This window comes from Gasterosteus aculeatus, chromosome 6 (assembly GCF_964276395.1).
Source record: "Gasterosteus aculeatus chromosome 6, fGasAcu3.hap1.1, whole genome shotgun sequence".
Taxonomy (NCBI): Eukaryota; Metazoa; Chordata; class Actinopteri; order Perciformes; family Gasterosteidae; genus Gasterosteus; species Gasterosteus aculeatus.
Window position 1 is genome coordinate 16,730,662 of NC_135693.1, and position 17,760 is coordinate 16,748,421.

At 42.3% G+C, this 17,760-nt stretch overlaps 3 protein-coding genes across 5 annotated transcripts in view; 1 reads left to right on the plus strand and 2 right to left on the minus strand.

Annotated features, from left to right (window-relative positions):
* kcnh1a (potassium voltage-gated channel, subfamily H (eag-related), member 1a) overlaps window positions 1–9,488 on the minus strand; it is a 29,927-nt gene extending 20,439 nt beyond the window's left edge. Inside the window, exons 1-5 of one of the 2 annotated variants that reach the window (XM_040177918.2) lie at window positions 8,739–9,488; window positions 5,885–5,911; window positions 4,251–4,374; window positions 1,116–1,222; window positions 738–866 (exon numbers count right to left, since the gene is read on the minus strand). In XM_040177918.2, coding sequence (XP_040033852.2) covers window positions 738–866; window positions 1,116–1,222; window positions 4,251–4,374; window positions 5,885–5,911; window positions 8,739–8,811 — 460 coding nt within the window. In that variant the 5' untranslated portion in view covers window positions 8,812–9,488. The remainder of the gene's footprint in view (window positions 1–737; window positions 867–1,115; window positions 1,223–4,250; window positions 4,375–5,884; window positions 5,912–8,738) is intronic. The other variant, XM_040177919.2, reaches the window with a different exon arrangement.
* Window positions 9,489–9,614: 126 nt separating this feature from the next.
* mrpl57 (mitochondrial ribosomal protein L57) lies at window positions 9,615–10,631 on the minus strand. Its single transcript, XM_078104773.1, has one exon. It carries the CDS (start codon window positions 10,629–10,631, stop codon window positions 10,320–10,322), a length of 312 nt encoding a protein of 103 aa, XP_077960899.1. The 3' UTR covers window positions 9,615–10,319.
* Window positions 10,632–12,690: 2,059 nt separating this feature from the next.
* On the plus strand, window positions 12,691–16,942 carry LOC120820327 (cytochrome P450 3A30). 2 transcript variants are annotated; one of them, XM_040177923.2, is made up of 14 exons: window positions 12,691–12,757; window positions 13,174–13,411; window positions 13,493–13,586; window positions 13,711–13,763; window positions 14,016–14,115; window positions 14,700–14,813; window positions 14,933–15,015; window positions 15,165–15,307; window positions 15,413–15,537; window positions 15,672–15,756; window positions 15,904–16,064; window positions 16,165–16,391; window positions 16,472–16,634; window positions 16,723–16,942. In XM_040177923.2, the coding sequence occupies exons 2-14, from the start codon at window positions 13,341–13,343 to the stop codon at window positions 16,795–16,797; spliced, it is 1,494 nt and encodes a 497-aa protein (XP_040033857.2). In that variant the 5' UTR covers window positions 12,691–12,757; window positions 13,174–13,340; the 3' UTR covers window positions 16,798–16,942. The 2 variants fall into 2 exon arrangements, with proteins under 2 accessions (XP_040033857.2, XP_077960896.1); XM_078104770.1 differs by having other exon boundaries at window positions 12,745–13,009.
* Window positions 16,943–17,760: the final 818 nt, after the last annotated feature.

Consider the following 17,760-nt stretch of genomic DNA (forward strand, 5'->3'; position numbering starts at 1 on the left):
AAAGGAGAGTGACTCGTATTTACTCGGCTGGATGCGTAAAAAAAAGCAACTATCTGTAATAATACAGTATGTCAATGTTCTGTATACAGCTTGTGTACTGTAGGTTTAGAATACTTCCTTTAAGGTTAAAATGGGACCGTGGATATGAGTAAACAGTGAGGACAGTGAGCACAATCCTCCCTTAGCTGGTGGGGGATACTGCATTTAGAAAAGATCTTTGTCTTCACTCTCCTACTCAGGCAGCACAGATCAATGCGTGTTATTGATTGTCGGAAAGAGGGCAGGAGCTAAAGCCTCGCTGGTGCAACATGCTTTACATCAGCGCACCTGTTGGTGCACGTCCACCATCTCCACCTCACGATGCGATCCCCCAACCTGTTTCCGTCACCGGTGCTTCTGATTCACGTTCCTATTTCGGCTCGTCTTCGGCAGTTGTGCCGATCGGTGAATCATTTGTTGTGTTGTTTGCTGACAACCGTGGCGATGGGCGTTCGACGGAGTGGGCGTTTGCCGGAGCAGACGCACAACGCACAAGGTTGGATGGGGATCGCTGGCGGAGTAAAGTTTCCTCTGCCTCCCTCGCTTTGTGATCTCTGTGTGAGTCTGACACGCAGCGTGCAAAACACCCTAAAGAATTGTGTTCAAGTAAGGCGGAAACCGACTTTTGTTTCTATTTGAATCACCGCGGGGAGGTTTAATTGGCCGCGTCGCATAAGAAATCCTTTGTTGACACTGACCTTTGGAGGAATCGTCTTCAATGGGCTGTTTGAATGCCGTGATGTCACTGAACGTGCAAAGGAACAAGACCACTTTCTCTTGTTCGTTCCGAATGGGAGCGATCTTCACAAAGAACCAAACGGGCGTCCCTGGAAGCATAAAAAGAACAATGCACACGGACTTCAATGCATCATCTGGTTATTTTTGGAGAAAATGACACGGAGTTTGTTTGTTCAGTGCATTTCAACAATGAGGCATATTCGAAGAGATGTTGAAACCGAGATGTTGGGGACTAATGTGTCCACCCTTTGGACTCCACCCTTTGTGACGGGACCTGCGTGTTCAAAGAGGGGAACGAAAAGGTGACTCCTTTTCTCACATGAGACGCGGCTACTTACGGTTTTTCTTATACATCAGTATTTCAAACGAATTCATCTCGTAATTCTCGAAAGTTAGGCGCACTTTTTCCGTCGAGTCCTTGTCCGTGAGCTCCCCGTACATAAAGCTGGAAAACACAAGGGGAGAAAAGACGTTTAATATTTAATAGGCACGTTGTCAGGCTCAGAGCCAGCGTGGCGATGAAGGCTTCAAGGTAACGTGCGGGTTGCTGATTATTCACGTGTTTGGCGATTGCTACTTTTCTCAGACCCTCAGGTGTATTTTCAAGCAAAATAATCCCCAAACTAATCTGCAGTTTTTCAGACTTACACCTGAGACCAGATTGCTTTTCGATAATAATTTGATTAAAACTCATTGAAATGAAAAGCATAAAGAAAAGATAAATGCGGCCTAACGTCTAATTGGTCTCTCAAAAACAAATTAAAGCTGAAGATGGGTCGAGCAACAATGAGTACATTAAACCGCGCTGCAGAGACATTAATCTCACCTTGCTTGTTACTGCCTCACTCAGTGGCAGCCTGTTCCAGCATGATCTAAATATAACTCTGAGTTTGTTATGAAGTAAAAAAAGGAAGGCTAAATTTAATGAGACGCCATCCTGACGCTGCAGAGACTTTAGAGGCCGATGCTTGATGTAATATCACGGATCAACGTCCTCTCTCTGTTATTCTGCTCGGTCGAGTGACTCGATGCAAAGAAGTATATATCCTCAACTGACACTCGTCATGCGTGGAAGAGTCCCACAGGGTTTCCCTGTATGTTGTATGTACATGTTCCCCGTGTGTTCTATGTGCATGTTCCCTGTGCAGGATGCAGGATGGAACAAAAAAACATACGCATGATTAAGGAGAGACAGAAGAGAGTAAGAGCAGCCGAGATGGAAATAACGTCTTTGATTCCACACACAAACTGGCTCAGATATCTGACATGAGACTCCGGGGAGATGAGGATACATTTTATGTTTGAGTCATCCTGAAAAACATCACACATCCAAACTCACATGAGGTCTCACTATCGAGACGTTTGAAAGAAAAAAATATATAAAGACCAAATGTTTAAAAGAAGATAGGAAGCTATAAATAACAATGAAAGGGGGGGGGGGTAGTGATACCAATTAAAAACTACTCATCAGGAACCAACTAACCCACATTTTGATAAATGGTACCGATCATTTCTAACGTGGACATCCTTTATCGGAAAGTTAAAACAAACGTTTTTAAAACAGAGAAGGAAAATATTATGTGGGGGATGTGAATGATTTATAATCAGTTATGACTCGTGGAAAACTACAACTACCATCCATCAATTTACATCCATGTCTGTTATAATCAGCATTTTAATCATTGAGTTATGGCCAAAAAACAACAAGATCAGCCAAATGCAAACGTCAGTATTTGCAGCCGAGAGTGATATCATTAGTTTCACAGGTCGTCGTGCATGAACCAAAGTCTTGAACACATTGTCACGATGATGCAGCCAATTGAAAATGAAAGTGATCACAAACATGCTTCTAGTCTAAATGTATTCATTTTACTTTCTTCATAACTGAAAAAAGCTCACGTGTAAGCTGCACAAAGACAGAGGAGGTAAGTGTTTGTACATCTCAGACTGTGAGCAGGGCTGAAATATATATCAGCACTTCTTATTACTGCGTCTTTTTATTTTTAGACTGCTGAGCTGCTCCAGATGTTCGGTAACGTTATACCCGCTAGGCAGCCGCTGAACCGCCTGGTAACAGGTGGGAGTCGCGCTGTCTCTACTTCACACTCAGGAGCCCGAAAGAGAGGAGATGCTCGAGAAGAACTCGGGAGGATGTTCGGTTTGAATAAGTCCGACATGCTGCAGCACAGCGGCGGATTTCTCATACTGCAATTTCGATGCGTCACTATTCTGCCGGCAGCAGCTGCTGAATACTTTGCCGGGGAAGTATAACTGACATTCGTACAAACACAACTTTCCAATATTTCACCAAGCCGCCTTTCCTAAATGAACTTCCAGTACCAGCAGCTGAATAATCCTTAGGCCGGAATCCAGTCATTTCCCATCCTGTGTTAATGTGAATGAGCACCAACGGGCTGCAATAATGAAAACGAAATCTTAATTTACCGTTAAGTATGTTATTCCTTTGAGCTGCGCAGTATGGATATGAATACTTGATTAATTACTGTGTTTCACCTCCAATGAAAACAGGATTGTCGACCTCTCTTTGCTTTCTTGCACAGCACCTTCGGTTTCAGCTGTTGAAACCAACTGTTTCCGTCTGATTCTTTTAATGCAGAGCTTAATGGCACGCTTAACGACACAACAAGCTCAAGTAAAGAGCTGCTTTTCATTCCTTTCTGTGAGCAGTTTTGGGGCGAGCCCCCCGTGGACACAGCTTCAGCGCTGCAGGCAGCGATGAGGCAGCAGTTTCAGTCAAAACTGTTGAAATCGGTGTATTTAACTACAATTGCATCGATTTTGCTAAAACGTGGTACAGATATCGATCTGCACCCCCTCAGGATGAGTTGAAATAGCTTAGGGTATCTTTTGACTTCATCAGAACCTCAGTACAATACGTACAATACTCAATACTAGTAATAGTATACAATACTATATTAAATATCTCCAAAACTGACAACATTTACATCAGTGTCAGTGGTATTCTGTGTTCAGTGCTTTTATAATGTTCTAAATATCAGTTTGGATTTTAAAATAGGAAATAAGGAATTCTCTGCCTGGTGAGATAGGGGGGTGTAGATACAAATAAATAAACGTTTACATTTAGAAGAAATGAACTTGAACTTGGAATCAAAGCGAGAGCTGCACATTTGCACACTGCAGGCACTCATGCCGTTTAAAAGAAAGAAAAGCAACTTGTAGAGAAAGCCATCCTGTCTCTCCCTGGCTGCTCTGAAACTGCAGCAGGATTATTTTAGCTTCACCGGGCGAGATGAAGCTCATCCAGATTAACAAACTAACAGCTATAGTCACAATGTCCTTGGCTAATCATGAGCGTGGATCTAACGGAACAAAATACCGTGACTCAAGAGAAAAAATACGTATGATATTGACTTAAACCAAATATCAAAAAATTCATCATATTTCTTTGACGACCGAACACGTGCAGGACACACAGAGAGCCACCGGTTTACCTGCAGGTGCTGCTTTTCTGCATCACTTCTGCTCTGTGGTACCCCGACAACTTGCAGAAACCGTCATTGCTGTAGACGATGGGCCAGTCGACTATCTGGGCGTTTCCCAGGACAAAGTTGGTATCTGTTTGAAAGTGAAGAAGGGCGAATGAACTCGAAGGGCGGCCGTATTTAAAAAATATATATAAAAAAACAACAACAGTATACAAGAATACATAAATGTATCAGCACCACAACATATTGTGGAGTCCTTTGGTGTGTTGCTTTAGTAGATGATGGATCAGGCCTAGTTAATTGTTATTTTTGTTTTGTGGGAAAAACAGTACTTGCATTCGTCATTAGTTAAATGATTGAATTTCAAGCGATTCCTTATGTTAATATCCCTGTTCATACATTTTTATATGTCATGAAAAGTCGCGTACATTAATTCAAATATTGCATATTTTTCACGTTCAAATGTTAGAAAAGCCTCTAAGCAAAACTTATTCATAGTGAAAAGGTAATTATTTTGTTAAATATTCTTAATGGCCTGTTTTGCTACTGTCCTTTGTCTAAACCTCGGCTGATTTATAATTAAAAGGAACCTTTTGGCAGAGTCGTAATGTTAAGAACGTTTCCCTCAGTGTCTAATCAACAGAACATGGGAATCGTTGTGTTTTCATTAACTCAGATTGAGCCATTCATATCTTCACCAGCAGCGAGGCCTCTGTATGGACTCTGGCGTGTTGCCCTGGACACGGCTATTTTTTATCATCAGTCACTGTAAATCCCCATCATGCTTTGCATGTGGGAGAAGTTTCACTTTATTGCAATCTGCAACCTCCAAATGGCACCATATTCTAACGCGACGCACAACAAAGAAAATAAAATAAATGTTTTTCTCTATTACTACGGTTGATGGAAACATACGTGCAAATGATATTCTGTATGTGTATTATCTACCATGGACACATGGTAAAAACCAATGTCTACACAAACCTGACCAAGTCATTTTAAAGGCCATCAACATTTGCCAATAAATAAAGTGTCATACTTAAAAATACCCCTAATCATACTTAAAATGAAACCATCTCAAATCCATCCACATATTTTTTTTAGTTTAAAAATGAAGAAAAGAGCTGGTGCAATAGTTTCAAACGGGCGGGAGAAAGGATGATAACGAGGGATAAAACCTAAAACGCTGCCCTCCTACGAACACAGACCACAACAACGTGACGACACAGAGGAGGAAAGGACACGAGGAGCAACTTAAAAAACACCTGGCACACAACACGTTCACAAACTTCCTTCTTTTGTAGAAACACACCCACGGGGAAAAAAAGAATCTTTGATCACAACATTGAAAAGACAACTACAAGCATGAGAACACTGAATGTGATGCAGGAGACGTTCCATGCCAACGTGTTATTTTACAATGATCTTGTGATGAAGGAGGTAAAGAAAGTAAATTAGAGCCATTAGGCTTGGATTTGCTGAGTTACATCAAGTTTTGAATAACATTTGTAATAATCTCAACATTAGTCAAGTGCTTTGTAAATTAACAGCATTTGGTATAGAACATTTTGTGGTACATAACAGAGAGATTATACCGTGAAGAAAACATAAGCAGCACACCAAACCAAACTTAATAGTACCTGTCTGTTTATGTGACAGTGTCCAAACTGAAATGTTTGAAAAAGGAAAGAAGGTTAACAGATTACAGTGAGAAACATCCGTTGAACGTCGGACAAAAAAAGACGGGACGTGTCAACCAAAATAAGAGACAACACACCAACGTGAATTAGGCAAACCTCGCCCGCGCGGCTAACCGGGATGCTACGCGCTACACAACATGGCGGCTGGTTTGTAACCCGATACAGAAACAGGTGTCACCGCTTGCTGAGGACTCGTGCTGAAGCTGCATTCATCCTTTTTGGGGGATACAAACACAAACGGATAAACCCAGAAACAAGCTGAGCGCCACTCTCCTAGCATAAACCCGTGAGGCTAACCTGTTAGCACGCCGTGGTTTGCTACCTTACGCATTCAGCGGATTTGGATTAATTTACCATTTGTTTTATTACGGTTTATTCTTTGGAATTATTTGGCTCTTCAGCTGCTAATATTACTATTAGGAAATAGCATCCATTATTGACACAGTAGGCTATATATCTGCGGTCATGGAAAAGAGACATTATTAATCATGTATGGCATATTTTGCACATTCAAAAGCCCCCAAGCCAAACATGCTCATGAACCAAAATCTCCGTCCTCCATTGAGAAATGTAGTCGCTCAATTTGATGTAACGGTTTTTCTTCAGCTCATTGTTCAGCTGCAGCGACTGGCTGCTGAACATAAAGGAGAATTTATCCTTTTTCATTATGAAAACCAAGCTAAAACAGGTATCACCATTCCCCAAGCTCCTTCTAATGATAATATTCCTCCATGTAGATATCTCTATTCAGAAATGTGATGACGTGTGAATTTTCAGTTTTGATTGATTGATCAGTTATTGCAGGTTGAAATACTTTATATGGACTTTTTCCAACATGCCGCAGTGTAGCACATTTTTGTTAGCCTACATTTTCTTTGCTGCTGATCTCCTCCTAACATTTCAACATGCAGCTGAACTTTACGTTAAGTAGCTTAATTTATGAGAACCTCAGGAAATGGGATTTAGAGGTTGGTGTTTCGGCTCATTAGGCTCATCTCAACATTATTGTAGGTCCCTGCTGTTGTCCATGTTCGCTCCCTGGTGTCATCCGCCGACAGAGCCAAGCTCGAGGGACAGTTCGGAGGACAGAAATGCATGTTTGTACTCTTTTTTAAAAGACGTGAACACGCATTTCTGAGACAACAAACACGTAATGTTGAAGCTCGAAAGAGGAGCATCTCATTGTCTGTGAACGCCCACCCAACAGCCGTGCGTCTCTCCCGGGTCACTCCTGGTGTCTCTCTCAGATTAGGCTTTGCTCTTTTCTCTCTAGTTTGGGGAAGATTTACTCGTTCCCGCTAATCCGTGGACGGCCCAAGGTCATAAAATGCACGCGCCGTTGTTTTTACAAAGGCTGGATTTCTTTTTCTTTTACAATATACCGAATAGTGCAGTGCAGGGATCCGGGTTCTGGCGCTGCTCATACAATAAAAGCCTCTGGAAAGATGTAAACACCCTTTCTGAATGCGTTGTTCCATTTCGTCACAACACATCTTAATGTGCTGGACTGACACAGTGTGGAACAACACACACACACACACACACACAAGGCACGCCTCCGGGGGGAGCGACCATAAATTACACGAGTTAAATTCTATCCTAATTTTAGCCAAACCACATTAAAAATAAAGCGGTAATTATAGCTGAAACCAATTAGCTGGTGTTTGGCCCCACGTGGGGTTTGTGATAGAAACACACAACACTGCTGGTTGTGTTTCACGGTCGGCTGTCCAGCGTCAGTGTGACGCGTCACTTTCTATTTGATCTGATGGAGAGGCTGAAGGATTACTGGCACACACACGTGCCCCAAACAACTCAGCAACACCCCACGTAAGCAACGGGTAAGTTTCAGCTTTCCAATGATTGTCTTCAGACACATTTGGTGAAAACAAATCTCATTTAACTGACTGTTTTTGTAAAGATAAATAACTATAAACCTTTACATAATTCACAGGAGGACCTCACTTTTACTAATACGTTTTGATTAGGCGTGTTGTTTTTAATACAAGCTAAAAGTTTTAAAGCATTTTTAAAAGAATATTGGATGAAAGCCATTGCAGTCAAGGAAACAATTAACAATTTTTTTTGATAATTCACACAAACTCTCTGCGTTGGATTGGCATTTTCACACTAGGACTTTTCAGGGCTGAATATATATTCAGTTGTGTTATTATCCACAAACCGTGGTCCCAAACACACTTAACACTTATTCACACTCAGGTTTATATAATTAAGGGAGTGTTTTCAAGGATTAAGACAAAAGCCTGACGGTTTAAATTCAAACCAATTTGTAGTTTTACGGGTTTTAATCGTGGTGAACATTTCAAAGGCATCAAGCATTCTAAACAAACCATACACGTCTTCAGACATTGATTAAAAGGCCTCTATACGTTCACATTGACACTGAAGGAATCCAGACAAGATGTATCTGCTCCACATCATTGTTTACAACTAAGCCCGCCAGTGCCCTTAATCACAACTTACATGAAATCATCGGAACCTTTTTCCAAACAAATTTTTTCGCTCTCACATTTTAGAAACAGGTTCACAGGTCACATTTTTTTTTTTTTTACTCGAATCAAGTTTTTTTCTTCTTCTACGCACAATAAAAACACACCAACTTTCTCATGCACATGAAGGTGCGGGATCCATCACTAATTGGCATCCGTGATTTTTCCAATTCTTTAATTAATTAGCTGATTGGCTTGATGCGACGCGCTGAAAACAGACACACTGACATCCTTCCCATTTAAAACATTTCATCGGAGCGCGCTGTAACGATCTTCATCCTTACCGTTCGACCGTCTGACAATATTCTCCAAAAAAGTATTCTGTGGGGCCACAAGTCCCCTCCGACCCCCCGCCATCCCGCCTCGGCACTCAGTCGTCTCGTCTGCAGGGGAACCTTTTACTCCTCGGCCTGCCGTCGGGCTCCATGGTCTCTGCGGCTGTGGCTCGCTGCGTGCGGAGGAGAGTGTTCGTCTGCTCTGCTCATCGGCTGCCTCCTCAGCGCGGTGCGGTGCGGTGCGATGCGGTGCGGTGCGGCGCGGCGCGGCGCGTTAACGCCTCTGCACGCAGCTCAGCATCCAGGATCCGAGCCCCGCGCAGGAGGGGCCGGGTCTCCGCATGCGTCACTGACAGGAGCTGGAGCGCCACCTGCTGGATGACACGATAAGATGTGGCTGTGGTGAGATTATTACAGTTTGTTAAACCTGCTACTTCAATGTATATTAACTGATTAATATGATTAAACGGATTGTACAATCTTGAATTCTGGTTTATGACTACATTATGTCATTACTCTGCTTGTTGACAAGATCATCCTCTTTATCTATGTGAGTTTTTCTGTTTAGAGCTGAAATGTGTTTCCCAAAAGAGCAGCAATAACAAGTTGTAGATTTTTTTCTTCAGTATAATTGGGTCCATCTAAAGCTGGACTTCCCTTACAGGATGGCTAATCCTGTTCAATTATTTTGGACAGTGAGTCAAATAATGATCCTGCTGACGACGAACATTTCCCACCAAAAGAAAACCAGGTAAATCAAGGTTGCCACACCTGTGGATTCTCCGCTGGTTTGTCAATCGGGGTTACCTGTTGACTTGGCTACAGTGAAAAGAAGCACTGGATATGATGTGTAATGCTTGAGCAATAAAAAAGCTATACACAAAATACATGCTGTGGTGCTGTTTTATTTTTGTTTAATCTTTGTAGTGAAGCAAAATAAAAGACAAAAGAGCCTCGTGTTCACGACACGATATTAGGGACGATGATTGCGGAGTCCATGTTTGCTTTGTGTTCGAGGACAAACACCTTCTGCCTGTATGATAATCTGAAATTGTCAAGTGCAACCTGCTGGCTCCACCTGTAGTTATGCATTAATGTTGGAATGAAAAGGAGTGATGTAATGTAAACACCGGTTATCAGACTAGTCATCAACAGGCGCCGTCCCGCATGTGAGCAGATTAGAGATGGAAGGTCGACCTGCTGCAATAACAGCAAAGCCTGTAACCCCACCAAACAGAAGCAGGCCACTAAGATTTAGGACAATCCCAGTGCTCTCCACTATGGAAACAGCGTCATGTTGCACAACAATCCATTACTTAAGAGAGAGTGTTTACAGGATCCTTTAAAGGGATTTAACACTCTAGTTTCAGCTGTCGGGGTTTACTGACAGTCACAACCTTTAAATACACTTCAGTAGTTCATTTAATCACAGAGCATTTCTCATTTTAAATGAGCTAAAATAAGCAAACCACAGATCAGAAGAGCATTCAGTTTATATTCAGTACAACAAACAAACAGATCAGATTTGTTTTCTCAAATAAACGTGCCGTGACGTTGTCCACGTATGAAGACGGTCCACGTATGAGGCCGTTAACTCGACCACGTCTTGGTGACGTTCAGATGACTCAGGTGATCTGTGATGTTCTTGTGTTCGGGAAATTTGGCGAACTTGGCCTCCTTGATGTTGAGCCAGTTCCGGGCTCTGCGCTCGACGGCGTGACAGTACTCCTGCTCGCCGGTCATGTACGGCCGGCTGATCCAGTACTCGTTCTCCGCCTCGCGCTCCAGGTGCTTCAGCGTGTTGCGCTTCATCTGCCACGTGATCTGTCGCGGGCGACGGTACTTTCCGATCCACTGCTTCCCGGGGATGCCTTTCCGCAGCAGGGCGAGGGTGAGGAACATGGTGGCGGGTTATTTCTGAAAGGGCCACAAGTACATGTACATAAAACCGCTATTACGTACTAGTCGCATCACCATAACAACCACACAGCAATAAGTTAGTTTGTTGGAAAAAGAACAAGGTGTAGACCTGTTCTATAGGAAAGGTAAACGTAAATGATTTTAGGGAGGAGAAACGCTGCTGTTCTATTTAAGGGCCTCAGTGAGCTGAGACAGTGAGACAGCTGAAACGCGAGCAGCTGAACGGACTCAGGCGAGCTTCCGTCTGCACCTTCTAGAGGGACTAAGATCTGCACGCCACCGCAGAGCTCTGGGAAGTCGGCCGGAAGTAAAGGAACCCGTGTTGGCGGATCGTGAGTGGGGAGGTTTTAAGAAACCGCCATGTCATGAAAATAAAAAAACAGCAAAAAAGCGAAAAATTAGGGAAAATTGAGAGGTTCGGAACAGTAATTATAAGACACAGGAAAAATAAATATGCAACATTTTGGGCAGCTTTGGCTCCTCCTGTCTTCCTGATTCCTTGTAAAAGTGTTCTTGAGCACAGTAATCCTTATAAGGACAAGTTAGATGCAGGTCAACTGCCATGTGATGATGAAATCATCGTCACCGTTACATTCTTCTTGAATCATTCTACATTTACGGTTTACTATACAACCGGAGAGGAATTTGCCCCATCGGTGTAATAACAGTCAAGTTCTTCAGCGCTGTGGTGGAAGATAAGATAAAGTAAATAATTGCACGGCAATGCAGGATTGAGAAGAAGGTGAGGGGAATAAAACATGTAGAGTGCACCTCGAGTCTTTACGTCATGTGGGTGTGAATTGTATTGCCACAATTCAAAACGCACCAAATATAGACAACGATTACCTCAATGTTATTAAAGCACAATGAGTCATTGATAGTGCCGGTCCTACTGCTGTGAATGACATCACTTTATTGTTCTGGAGTTGCAACGGCTATTGCGTAAGAAGTCTAAAGTGTAAAACCAGTTTAGGGCTACTGTAATCAGCATTATTCTGAGTGAGACACTGAGAAGTTTTTTGTTTTGCCACATAAACTACTTTTCTTCTAGATTTTACTTTATTGCGTAATGTATGGCTTATTTCAAGGGAACAGATACTGTACAAAGACGAACTGAACTGAAACTCTCATTATCCAATAAGACTATCAGATTAGCCTGATTCCTGTAAAAATATGAATAAACTGCGGTGAAATTGTGATGTGTAAAGTTGTAACTGTAAATATTAGGACAGAGGGAAGGAAAAAGCCTTCTCTTGGTGTTCCTCTTTTTAGTTGCTGTGATTCAATTAAATTGAAGCACCTATGTAAATATTACAATAATAATAACAATAATCTAAAAGTGTTGAGCATGTCCAAAAGCAGATAGAAATAGCCGACTAAATATTTTAAACAAAGACGTCAGTAAATAATTGAATGTGTGTGAATACCTCAAAATAGTTCAAACGAGAATCTGATGGTTGATCATCATAAGTAAATGTGTAACGTTAGATACAAAATGGTAGTTTGGCAATAAACCCATCTAATAAAATTAAACAGAAATATCAAGAAACAAATGGAGAATAGAAAAGAAATTGTATAAAACGAAATAGAAAATGAATGATTTCTTTGCAATTAACTTGATTACCGTTAGATATTCAGCAACAATAGCTTCCACAAATACACGTTACAACCCCAAACTCATTCTTAAGATGTAAATGCTTAAGTCAACATATGAACCTTAGTTAATGAGGGTTAACGTGTTCATGTGTCGCGTGTCCGTGCGCGCGGCTGATTTGAGTTTGTAATGTTTACAATGTTATGCTAGCTTAGCTGCGGGCTAACGAAGCAGACCAAGGGCAGCTAGAAAGGGCATCATTAAATACTCATTGCACACTAATACTCTTTAGCCACGCTTTTGTTTCTTACCTTGCTTTCTAACTATGATATATGTTCTTCCCTTCCCAACGATAAGATGGACAAAAGCCGCGAATTAGACAATAAAGCAGAAGACCAACGTGGGGGTTAACACTTGCTGGCATGGACGGCTGTAGGCTGCTGACGTAACGGATTTCACTTCCGGGTTGCCTACGGTGCGGGAGAAAGCTAAAACTTGAGCAGACGCATCAATGGTAATAGAGAAATAAATACTTTGAACTATTCCCTTTCATGGAATAGTCCAAAAGAGTATGTTATCTATACGAGGATGACACATTGCAGTACTTTTATCTCCGACTTGGATGATCTCATTCCTCTTTAGATAGTAGCCACACACCTGCGCACAACCGCATAATTGAGTTTAATAACCTGAAATATGGACATATACGTTGCTTTAACTATCACTCGTTCCTTAGAAGTCGAGGTTTAAATTGAATTTGAGTTGAGTGAGTAAACGTTTTTCATCTCAAAGTCTTTAAATGGCTTCTGTTTGCGGAAGCGAATTTCTGCCTGGTTAAAAACAACAGCTAATTAGGCTAAACGAGCTGATGATTATTGCTCTTAAATCGGAACAACAGCACTGTGAACTTATAAGGACATCTCTCCTCAGGTGGGGAATAAAGAGCCGCACCCTGGACTCGTTCCTCCATAAACACCGTGTCTTTGTTGGACCTCCCTCTGCGCTCCTCCCACCTCCGCGTGTTTATATTCGGTCTGTCTCTCAGCGTCCGTCCTCATATTGGACAGTTTGCGTCCAGCCTGCTGCGGGAAGTCAACATGTTTCTGTTTGACTGGTTTCCAGCAACCAGCTGGACTTTGCTGGCTCTCTTCTTCACCCTCTTAATTCTGTGAGTATAGTTTCTACTCGGTTTCGATTGACGGAGCCGTGTAACGTTACATAACTCCACAATCTCTCTTTAATCATACAGGTATGGCATTTGGCCATATAGGTTTTTCAAAAACCTGGGGATTAAGGGTCCAAGACCGTTGCCGTTTATTGGAACATTTCTACATTTCAGAAAGGTAATGTCACGTGAACAAACCACAACCACAACCTATAGCGAGGATGGTGATGAGATGATTGGTTTATCCATCCAGCTTTGTGTCTTTGACCACTTAGTCGACGTTCTTGTGAAATTCCTTGCAGGGATGGCTCAGTTTTGACCGTGAATGCCAGGCCAAGTACGGGGACGTCTGGGGGTGAGTTGTTGTTGTTGTTGTTGTTGTTGTCTCCTCTTTCTTCCTCTTACAGGTCACAAGTGTGTTGTTTATTGTTGAGTAAAAGTAGTTCATTGTGAAAGGAAAATGTGCTGAAGAAGGATTTAGTTATTTCTCTCCTTGGAGGAATTGGCAAAAGTTGTGACCGTTGTATATTTAATCCAGCCTTTGAGCTTTTCAACCTGTTAATGTTTTATTATTGACTGATCTGTAACATTGTTTTGTCCTGTGCAGGAACTTTGATGCACGACTACCAGTTCTGATGGTGGCAGACCCTGAGATCATTAAAACTGTGATGGTGAAGGAGTGCTACTCTGTGTTTACCAACCGCAGGGTGAGAGACTCATCTCGCTGCATGTTGAACATCACGTTAAGTGACATTGCAATATTTAGTCCGTTTTTCTATAATTCATGCACTTTGATTCGCTGTTTATTCAATAAAACAACACATTAAGGTCCTTGTAGAAACACTGCTTCTCTACAACGATGCAAGAATACCAGAAAGACAGATTAAAAAGGAGAGAACGATGCTTTTAATGGTTATGGCAAATGGTCTGTCCTGGGACCCATATGGTTAGGAAAGGGTTACTACTATATGCATCTCATCAGGCAAAGCTCAAACTTATTTTTTGCTAAACCGTAAGGGGAGAAAAGGCTGCCAATTATGCCTCAGTCAAGTCAAGAGAACGTTTGGTTTTGTTGTAATATCCTGGAGTTTCCACAGTGAGTCAGAGATTTAACCCTGAGGATTACACCAGGCCTCACATGCAACTGTATTACACATATTGACATCTGCATTAAGAAACCTTTTCTTAAACTTTTCTTTCCGTATTAGAACTCAGCTTCGTCGGACATAATAGGCAGGACAAACGTTTCCATACAACAGTCTAAACTGTGTGATTGATGTCCCGCTCACAGGAAAATGCCGTGCCGGGACCTATGGGTGATGCAATCACAGCAGCTAAAGACGAACGGTGGAAGAGAATTCGGACCTCTCTATCACCATGCTTCACCAGTGGGAGAATGAAACAGGTTGGTTCCCTTGGTTTTTGTGACCTGTGAAAGGAGGTGAGTGAGTAAACGGCTCATGTTTCAAGAAGGTCAAGAGGACGGCTGCACCCTGAAGCATACCTGGTTGTTTTCCTTTGAAGGTTTTTCCCATCGTCGCTCGCTATGCAGACCGACTCACCGAAAAACTTGGAGGAATGCATTCGGTGCCAATCGATGTCAAACAGTATGTTGTTAATCTGCTTTGTGCCGTCCTCCACCACAGAGCTAACTGAGACCAAGAAGGGTTATCCATTCATATTGTCATAAAACGATCTAAAAACGGAAGCTTTTCATGTTAATTCCTCAAAGAAACCAACTCTTGTTTCTGCTTAGGTTCATGGCCCCTTACAGCTTGGACGTTGTGACCAGCGCGTCCTTCAGTGTTGAGGCAAACTCCATAAACAATCCAGACGACCCGCTGAATGTTCATCTCAAGAACATCCTTAACTTCAAATTGTGGCCTGTCTTTATACTAAGTATGTTCTCCCTTTCACCTGTGCTGAGATCATTGAATCATGTCGGTGCTTTGGAATCACGAGTAGACATAATGTGATAAAAACAACCCTTTTGTTTCCCTCCAGTGGTTTTTCCCTTCGGCGCCCGTCTGCTGAGACTCCTGAAACTCGAGATGCTGGATAGAGTCAGTGTGGATTATTTCTACGACGTCATCAAGCACTTCAAACACCAGCATGGGGAAGATGAATCTGTGAGCATTTCATCTGTACTGAGAGGGAAAAGAAATGCTGCAAAGAATAAAACAAATCTCTCGCTCACAAGAGTCAAATAGAACGATTGATAACACTCTTCGATTTGTGCCGAATGTTCTGTTTGCGGATCCAGACACGAGCGGACTTCCTGCAGGTGATGATTCAGAACGAGATACCAGATACGGACATAAAGAGTGAAGAGGATCAGCCGAGCAAAGGTACATTTGCTAAATCCTATTTTTGAAACTCTTTGGGCCTTAAAACTGACTACTATTATTTCTTTTAACTTAAGAGCAAATGCACCGTCAATTTTACACGTGAAGATAAACGTCAAAGTCTCGCTAACACTTTTTATTTTGTCGTAGGTTTGACTGAGCACGAGATCCTTTCTCAGGCTTTAATTTTCATCTTTGGCGGCTATGAGACCACCAGCACCACTCTCACTTTCCTCCTCTACAACCTGGCCACCAACCCTGATGCCATGCGGACCCTGCAGGAAGAAATCGATGCCAACATCTCGAGAAATGTATTTTCATCATGTGATTCGTTGCCATAGATAACAAACCTTTCAGTAGCTGACATTGCACGTCCTGCTGACCCGCGCCTCTTTTTTCCTCTGTCCGTAGGCTCCGATCCGCTACGAGGACCTGCTCGGTCTGCAGTACCTTGACCAGGTCCTTTTGGAGTCACAGCGTTTGATCCCCACCGCGCCTCGGCTCGAGAGGGTGTGCAAGAAAACCACCCAGGTTCACGGCCTCACCATCCCCAAAGACACCCTGGTGGGCATTCCGGTTCACTTGTTGCACATGGACCCGCGCTTCTGGAGCTCACCGGAGCTCTTCAGGCCCGAGAGGTAAACCTGCGCCTCGCTTTCATTTTGAGAATCCACGTGAGAGAACGTGTGACCTCTGACAGGACAATCCCTGCCTCAAGGTTCAGCAAGGAGAGCGGGGAGGAGGTGAACCCGTACGCGTACATGCCGTTCGGCCTCGGCCCACGCAACTGCGTCGGGATGCGCTACGCTGTCCTCACCATGAAGACGGTCCTCGTCCGTCTCCTGCAGAGCTACAACGTGGAGACGTGCAAAGACACCATGGTACGATGGCAGCACACAGACATTCATGCAGACGGTCACGGCACTCCGTCGTCATGTCCCTCATCTTGCATTTGTTTTTCCCCTTTAGATTCCATTGGAGTTTGACTGGAAGGCCCAGCCAGTGCAGCCAGTGAAGCTCCAGTTTGTTCCCAGAGAACAGTAGTTAAAGAGGGAGCTTCTGCTAACATCTGCTGCTTCTGAATCGCTCAAGGATTAGAGCTAGAATTAACGTGATTTTAATGCACCTAAGGCACCAGATTTTTCTCGCAATGTTGATAAATCCAATGTATTTGATAGATTTAATAAAAGTGAGTCATTTTTATTGATGTCAAAAGAGGCAAAAGTCTTCTATTGATATTTTTTACGGCAAGTTTGCGCAGCTCTTTCACACATAAATGGAAATAAAATAAATATGGTTCACGATATAACCTTTCTCTCTAACAGATTTCCCTACAAAAATTGTTACTGTTATAATTTACCATTAAAGCTTTCACTGTAAAACGCTTACTTAAAATGCTTCTACCAGAATTTTAAGTTTTCATTGTAAATAAAGAAATGAAAGATGAAAGAAGGTCAAAATTGTGTTCTAAGAATTGATATAAAGAGAAATTGTCAAGTTTGTTCATAAATAAATATGTATATATATATATGTATATATATACATATAAATAAATGGATGGATACGTTTGATGACGAACAGGCCTCCTGAGTACAGTTCTCCATCTGTCCACCAGATGTCCTCTGACTCTCCCTCCTGTCATGGTCACTTGATTTCACTCATCCCCTTGTTCGTTCATCAATTAACCTCCTCAGTACTTCTCTTCACTTTATTTTGACAGATTGTGAGTGGTGCTTTGTTACTTCTATTCTCACTATGATCCCAGTATTATTATTAGTATCTTCACTACTTTCAAAAATCACTGAGATCTTTTTGCCGGTCTGGGTTATCGGTTCCCTTGTTACATTACATTACATTACATTACATTACATGTCATTTAGCTGACGCTTTTATCCAAAGCGACTTACAATAAGTGCATTCAACTATAGGGGTACAAACTCACTTGTTATTCACCTGCCTGACAAATACAATTAATAAACTCAGTGGTAATATTACTACTTTGATCTT